The sequence below is a fragment of the Herpailurus yagouaroundi genome, unplaced genomic scaffold (assembly GCF_014898765.1).
Source record: "Herpailurus yagouaroundi ecotype Mexico unplaced genomic scaffold, PumYag 192, whole genome shotgun sequence".
Taxonomy (NCBI): Eukaryota; Metazoa; Chordata; class Mammalia; order Carnivora; family Felidae; genus Herpailurus; species Herpailurus yagouaroundi.
This window is the reverse complement of record NW_024412423.1, coordinates 22986293-22994913: the sequence shown is the minus strand read 5'-3', so window position 1 is coordinate 22994913 and position 8621 is coordinate 22986293. Positions and strand designations below refer to the sequence as shown.

At 38.9% G+C, this 8621-nt stretch overlaps 1 protein-coding gene across 1 annotated transcript in view; it reads right to left on the bottom strand.

Moving 5' to 3' along the window:
- SMAD5 (SMAD family member 5) overlaps positions 1 to 8621 on the bottom strand; it is a 47681-nt gene that overhangs the window by 16670 nt on the left and 22390 nt on the right. Inside the window, exon 3 of the mRNA XM_040444538.1 lies at positions 3870 to 4121. Coding sequence (XP_040300472.1) covers positions 3870 to 4121 — 252 coding nt within the window. The remainder of the gene's footprint in view (positions 1 to 3869; positions 4122 to 8621) is intronic.

Below are 8621 nucleotides of genomic sequence, written 5' to 3'. Positions count from 1 at the left end.
AGAGAGAGACAGAGAGAGAAAGAGAGAGAGAGAGAGAGAGAGAGAGAGAGAGAGAATCCCAAGCAGGATCCATGTTCAGCATAGAGCCTGACACGGAGCTCCATCTCACAACTGTGACATCATGACCTGAGCCTGAATCAAGAGTCAGACACTTACCCAACTCAGCCACCCAAGCACCCCTAGAGAGACACTTTTAAATTATCAAGATCATCACATACTGTGTATTGCTAATGAACACTGGAAAATACAGTGGTCATACAAAATGTACCAACACGAACAGCAGCAAAACACCTAATTCTTTTGCAACATCCTAAAATGGCTGTCATGTCTTACTAAATGACTAGGTAATTCTCTTAGGAAACTGAATGTTAACTAGAAAATCTTTTGAGTTCCAACACTCACAGTTGACAATCATTGCAAAAACTAGTTATATCTTTGTCTCGGTAGCTATAAATACTGAATATAATTTGTCTCTCACCCGAAGGTTTGTACAAAATATATTTTGAGAAAAAACTGCAATCAGACTGAATTTAGAACAAAGTACGAAAATTAGTTTTTAAACAAATACCTAACAGCAAGTTAAACAGCTGACACTTAATTCCTTTTAGAAAGACAAAAAATAAATAACTGCATCAACTGATATTTCACTGCAGTAGAGAAACCAGAAATAATATACTTCCCTATGGCTCCATCTGCAAGAGTAGGCATTCAAAGTGAGAAAACAATGCGTCCATATGGGACACGCCATTAACAAAATTTGGGAACTTTATAAAATCTACTTATGATCTTTCTCCAGGCAAACCAGTTCATCAGACCTAATTAAAGATAACTGGAGTGCATTTTAACCTTCCAAAGTCTATGATGACGTGACAATCAATAAAGTTAAAAAAGCAAAGACTTCAGAGTCAGAGAAACCTAGGTCTTAAACCTTAGGCAAGGTCCTTAAACTCTTAGAGCGAATATCAACTTCTTTCTCCACCTATAATAACAGGAACACTATCTCACATTGTTGTTCTGAATTAAATGTAATACACTATCTTTCATCATAGTACCAGTTACACAAAAGGCACTCAATAAATGGCACTTCATATCATAAATTACATGAAAATATTTAAGTCAAATATGGCTACTTCCATATTTTGGTAGAACTTTTATTATTTTTTAATGTTTCTTTCAGAGAGAGTGAGAGAGAGAGAGAGAGAGAGAGAGAGAAAACAAGCATGCACACACAGGAGAAGGGCAGAGAGAGAGGGAGACACAGAACTCGAAGCAGGATCCAGGCTCTGAGCTGTCAGCACAGAGCCCAATCTGGGTTCTCGAACTCATGAACCGCAAGATCACGACCTGAGCCGAAGCTGGTCACTTAACCACCTGAGCCACCCAGGCGCCCCTAGAACTTCTAGTTTTAATTCCTGGTAATACAGAATTTAGTTGTTTGATCCAATAAATGATCCAGTGATAATTAAACAACATTTCTATTTTTCCAGATTACCTACTTTACTTCACAGTCATCGAACACAGTCTTTGTCTATCTTCAGAATGTTGATAACCTATTAGAATACTCTGCCTTTAACGTGTATAGGACCCCCTATGAAACCTTTCAACTTAGCAGCATTTGGCTTCACTCTGAAGTCACAGTGGCAGCCACTCAGTGTAGTTAGTTGTACATATTTCTATAATTTCATCCATTCATTTAATAAATATTTACTGAGGGTCTATCATATACCAGGCTCTGATGCAGGCTCTGGGGATGAAGCAGTAAACAAAAGAGGCTAATTACCCCCTTTTCATGGAGTTTGTAGTCAAGACAGGGAGAGGAGGGAAGGGCAGAATATAAGATCATCTATATTATGTTGGACTGTGATACACACTATATACAAAAATCAAGCAGTGAGAGACAGAATGTAGGATGAAAGGAGAAAGTGATTTTTGTTTCATTATTTTTTTTTTAATTTTTTTTAATGTTTTATTCATTTTTGAGACAGAGAGAGACAGAGCATGAGCAGGGGAGGGGCAGAGAGAGAGGGAGACACAGAATCCGAAGCAATTCCAGGCTCCGAGCTGTCAGCACAGAGCCTGACACGGGGCTCGAACTCAAGAACCATGAGATCATGACCCGAGCCGAAGTCGGACGCTTAACCGACTGAGCCACCAGGTGCCCCTTGTTTCATTATTCTTAAAGGATCATCTCCCCAAAACTGTGTTTGCTTTTTTAAAAACATTCAATTTATTCAAACTAAAAAAAAAACAAAACCAGTTCATCCATTTCTCCTACCCCTTGTCTCTGGCAACTACCAAACTGTTCTTAGTATCTATGATCTTGGTGTTTTGTTATTGTTGTTGTTTTTCAGATTGCACATATAAGAAAAATCTTATGATGTTTGTCTTTCCCTAACTTACTTTACTTAGCGTAATAGCCTCAAAGTCCAGCCATGTTGTCATAAATGACAAGATTTCATTCTTTTATGGCTGAATACACCACCAGTTCTTTATCCATTCATCCCTCAGTGGACACGTAGGTTGCTTTCATGTCTCAACTATCATAAATAATGCTACAATGAACAGAGGGGTGCGTGTTTTCAAGCTGGTGTTTTTGTTTCCTGCAGGTAAGTACTGAGAAATGGAATTAACAGATTATCTGGCACTTCTATTTTTAATTTGTTGAGGAAACTCCATACTGTTGCTCACAGTGACTGCACCAATCTGCACCAACAGTGCATGAGGATTCCCTTTCCTCCACATCCTTGCCAACACTTGTTATTTCTAGTCTTTTTGATAGTAGCCACTCTAACAGGTATAAGGTGATAGATGACACATTTTGGTTTTGTATTTCCCTGAAGATTAATGATGTAGAGCATATGTGGTGGTGGTCACGTACATGTCTTCTCGGGAAGAATGTCTATTCAGGTCCACTGTCCATTTACTAATTGGAATGTTTGTTTCTGTGCTATTGATTTGTAGGAATTCTTTACATATTGTGGAGATTAGTTCCTCATCAGATAGATGATTTGCAAATATTTTCTCTCACTCGGTTGGCTGCCTTTTCATTTTATTAATGGTTTGCTTTGCTGTGCAGAAGCTTTTTTGTTTGATGTCATCCCACTGTTTCTTTTTGCTTTTATTGCCTTTGCTTTTGGTGTCAGTCCAAAAGCCAGCACTAACCACTGTCAAGGAGCTTCCTGCCCATGTTTTCTTCTAGGAGTTTTATGGATTAAGGTCTCAGGTTCAAGTCTTTAATCCACTTTGAGTTAGTTTTTGTGTATCGTATCAGTTAGTGGTCCAGCTTCATTCTTTCGCATGTGGCTGTCCAGTTGTCCCAACATCATTAGTTGAAGAGACTGTCCTTTCCCCACTGTACATTCTTAGCTTCTTTGTCGTAAACTAACCCCCCACCTAAGTGTGGGTTTATGTCCAGGCTCTCTCTCCTGCTCCAGTAATCTATGTGTCTGTTTTTATACCAACACCACACTGCTTTAATTATGATATCTTTAAAACTGTATGTTAATTATACTTCAATTTTTCAAAAATTGTTTAAAATATTACTGTAGCTCTTTGAAATCAGGGAGTGTGATGCCTCCAACTTTAGTCATTCTCAAGATTGCATTGGTTATTCTAGGGTCTTTTATGGTTCTATACAAATTCTAAATTTGTTCTATTACTATGAAAAATACAGCAACTCTCCTTTTTAAAAAACATATGGTCCATGGCAAAATAAAATCTAAAACTCTTCTGGATATCAATTACCAAAGGATATAGTCAAAAATAGCTACCTCTTAGCATGCAACAGTACACCCAGAGGGCCAGTAGTATAAAAACAACTGTTGATTCTCAAGGAGTAATTTTTTTGTATCAATAAAATAAATTCTTACCTGGGAGCTGAAATGGACTTCCTGGTCCAGAACTTGCTGGGGAATTGGGATATGTGCTGCTAGCGGGGGAAGGCGGATAAGGGCTATTTGGAGATAAGGGGAAAGGAGTGTTGTTGGGCTGGTGGAAAGAATCTGGAAACGTTGCATTTTGTGGCATGTGCGGCTCGTTGTGGCTCAGGTTTCTAAACTGAACCAAAAGGCTGTGTTGTGGATTGAATTCATTGTGACGAGGCACTAATACTGGAGGTAAGACTGAAAGACAAAAATCAAAAGTCATCTGTCAGCAATAACTAAAGCAAACATCCCATACACATTAAAGGGTAGATAGAAAGGATTCAGTACAATTATAAGCCTATTAAAACAATTCACTTTCAGGAAGGGCTGCTCTGTAGAACCTTGAATGTGTATTTACATAATAACTAAACCAAAAACTCTTTAAGGATTTAGGCCTGTATACAGAACTCTGGAAAACAGAAAACACAGAGAAGACACCACTCCTGTTCAATAGGAGAGAAGGCGTGTTTAAAAACAATACAGAGAATTTAATGCAGTGAGAATTCAAAGAGGTGAGCACTTCCAGCTAGCAAGGGATCAAACAACACACTATGGGAAAGACAATACCTGATGGGACCTTACAGAATGAGGGGTGTCAGGGGCAGAGATAGTAGAGGAGGAGATGGGGAGACTCCAAGAGGGAGACAGGAAGGCACAGACAGGTGCCCCAAACACTGAACTAGGAGCTGAGATTAGAGAAAGACGTTGACGTCAACTATGAAGATGCCTTGAAAGGCTCTATGTTTTCAATTTTGAACATTTCATTTTTCTTAGTTTGAGAGATAACACATTTTAGGTTCTTCAGTAAAGTTCTCCCTAGTGAAAACAGTCACATTTCCTAGGCAGAAATCTTCCATTCAACATCAGTTTTCTAAACATGATCATAATGAAAATACATCCAACAAAGCCTAAGTATTTTAAGAGACGTATTTTTAAAGAGATGAACTTTATTCAAACATTCACTTTCTTTAGAGACCCAAATGACCAATCACGTAGAAATGCCTACCATTCCCTATAGGAAATCAAAACAAACCTCATTTCTTTAAACTCCTACTGGAAGTACCAGTTTATCTCTTTTACAACTTTCCCGTATTTGTCAGCGCAATTTTACTTCCAACAATCTCACTTTGACTCTGACACTATTCAGCAGCAATAAAATCAATCTGTTTTTAAGTTAACTAGGTCATAGTAGAGATGTACCTGAGGAATCAGAGGCTATAGAAGTCAGCATTTGTACTGTTTTTTTGTATCTTTTCTTTGTACTGAATCAGTGTTGTAATTACATATTTAACATCTGATTACAACTGTTTTGCTCGACAGTATATTACCAACTGCTGTTCCCTCACAGAATGATGGGACAGCTGCCACAGGAGAGCAGGGCATTAGACAGTAAGAATTTCTATGTTTAGCTGGCTAGCAATCTGAAAGACTTAGTGAAATAACTATTTAAGAATTCAATCTAGTAAGGATTCCTTTCCTTCTTTTTTTTAGAGGCAGAGCTAAAATCAGTGACTTCTCTCTTTATATTATTTTTACACACTACTTATTTAGAAATTATTTTATTTTCATGCAAAATACATGGATACTTTAAAAAGAAGCTACAAGAGATAAACACAGCAATTTCTAAGCCTTCTATACTGCTTTCAGAGACAACAAATTTAAACTCTTACCCATTTCTTCTAAAATTTACTTTGTGCATTGCTAAACAGTATGCTTATATTGCTCTTATTAATTTGTGAAGACACTGCAGATTTGCTCTTGTGGCAAAGGAAGTAGCTTTCTTCTATCATTCTACCCCACTCCCATTCCCCTTCCCCACAATAAAGTTCCAAAAAAACTTTTGGTTAAATGTACAAATATTCAATCCTGAACCAGATATGTACTATGATTATATGTTTTCTTGAACAGTGCTTTTAATAAAGCTGATTATTGACCTGTTCCTTCATTTGTTTAATCTTAAGTACGTACCACTGGTATTTCCAGGGTCTAAGAGTTTTGTCAAATTCCAGTCAATACTATTTTCCAGATGCTACAAATAAACAATCTACTAACTCATTTCTTCCCCTGGACCCTTCGCCCTTCATTCTTCTACAATCTACACTGGTTGCTATGTTAAGTCTCCTAGAGCTCTCAAGTCCTTAGATGTCCCTTCTCTTTTCCCCTGCTGGATCCCATTTCCTAGATCTCATCCTCTATTAGTTTCCTAAAGAAGGGCAAAAGGAAGGTGAATTTTCAGTCCTTGCATACATGAAAATACCTTGTCTTTTGTTCATCGGCTGACAGATTCCAGAATAAACAACTTTTTCTCTCTTAATTTTGGGGGCACTGCTTCACTGCCTTCCAGAATCCAGAACTGCTTTGAGAAACCTAACAGTCTCACTTCCAGTCCTTTGTATATGTCCTTTCTTTTCTCTGTGGGAGCTTTTAGAATCTTCTTTTTTAACCGTGATATATCAGAATTTCACGCGTGGGTCTTTTTTTTTTTACTCTGACAGCACCATCACTGCCATTGTTTTTGCATTTTCCAGAGACTTTTTTTTTTTTTTTTTTTTTTTACCATTCTGGGCTTACATTATCTCCATGTGAAATCCAGACAGCCTCTAAGGTGGCCACTGTGGTTCCCAACTCTCAGTATTCACCCCTGCATAATCCTCTCCCTTTGAGTGTGAGTATTGTATCCGTGACTTGCTGCTAATAGAATGTGGCAAAGGTGACAGGATGTATGTGATGACACAGTATAAGAATGTAATGCCCTTCCATCAAGAAGACCCTCTCTCTCTTCTTGTCTCTGAAGTGGGCTGCCATGAATGTGAGCCACCTATGAAAAAGTGGCAAGCACATGAAGGCAGCCTCTAGTCAACAACCAGCAAGAAGAGTCCAAGAGCCCACAAGGAACTAAACCCTGCCAATAATCACACGAGCTAGGAAGCAGGTCCTTCCCCAGCTGAGCCTCACATGAAACCCACGCCCTGACCAACACTTTAAATAGAGTCTTGCAAAGGACCCAAATTAAGCCATGCCTGGACTCCTGGCTCATAGAAACCGAGATAGTAAACGTGTATTAAGCCCCTTAGCTTGTGTTAATTTGTTATACAGCAAAAGATAACAAATGTACCAAACTAGTATCTCAATTTATACAATTCATTCATTAAAACAAAACAAAACACAAAACTTACTGTGCATCATCTACTGAGTGCAAGGTAAGACTACTATTCTAAGCACTGCTGATGCAGTATAGAATGAGACAGAGGAAGTTCCTGCTTACATCAGTCAATAAATAAATGAAAAAGCTAATTCGGCATCAAGTAGTGATGGGGGTATTTGAGCAAGGGCTGATTAAAGTAAGAAAATGTGCCATGAAAAGATGGTAGGGGAGACGAAGTAGAAGAAATAGGAAAAAAAAAAAAAAAAAGTCTAGCTGCAGGGGTAGGGCAAGCCCATGGAAGAGAGGAAGTCTGAAGAGAGGTTATGTAGAAATCTGTTCTAAGTGTGATAAAAGTCTCTTAAGTGTTTTGAGCAGGCACTGACATAATTTGGCATCCTCTAAAGATCACTCTGGCTGCTGTGCAGAAAACAGAATGGGCTGGAGGGAAAGAAAAGAGGCAGAGAGACCTATCAGGCACTACTTAAGATGAAAGATGAATGTGGTCTATACTAGAAGAGTGGTATGAGAGATGGTAAGAAGGGACATTATCAAGATATATTCTGAAGGCAGGCAAAGAGCATTTGCTCATGGCTCAAATTCAGAACTTCGGAGAGGTAAGTAAAAGAAGACGTCAGTAGTGACTACATGAATGCTTGGTGCCATTTGCTTCAATAGGGAAAACTGGAGGAAGAAAGCACTTGGTGAGGGAAAAAATCAAAAGTCCTACTGAGATACAGTAAATAGGATATGTTTATGAGAGGGATCAAGTGGAGGTGTCAAGTGGGCAACTGGATACAAAAGTCTAGAACTCAAAGGAGAAGTTCACTCTGGAGTTCAAAATGTAAGCATGAGCTTTCAGACAGTTTTATGACAAGTGAGAGCTAACAGAGCCCATAGAGGAAAAATATGGATGTAGAAAATGTCTAGGAACTGAGTCATGTGAAAACAGGAAAATAAGCCAATGAAGAGACTAAACAAAAACAGCCAGTGAGGTAGGAGAATGAGAAAAGGGTAGGGTTCCAGAAGCCAAGAAAGAAACAGTTGTGAGCGGGAAGGAAGGAGATCAACCATCAAATGATGTTGAGAAGGAAAGGAAGAGGAGGACTGGGAATAAGCCCTCTATCCAGAAGAAGGCATCACAAGCAATCTTCACAAGTCAAATGGTAGGGAAGAGAGACCAACTAGGGAGGGGTGTCCAGAAAGAAGGGGAGGGCTAAAGTCCTGTGGAGGTAATAAAAATGGAGACTCCTATAAGAGGACTAGGGGAAAGAGTGCAGGAGACTGGGGGTGAGGCGATGTAAATGAGGTCAAGACCAGCATTCTTTCTGAACTTTTATTTTAGGATGGGCAGTATCAGGACATGCTTGTGTGCTGACAGAAACAGTCTAGTAGGGAGGGGAAATATAATGCTGGGGAGAGGGGGGTACCTGGAGGAACAAAGTTCTTGAATACACAAAAAGGAGTGGTATGCAGTACACACACGGAGCTCAGGTTTTAGATAAAATAGAAACATGTCACCCACAGGAAAGGCAGAGCACATATACAACTACCTC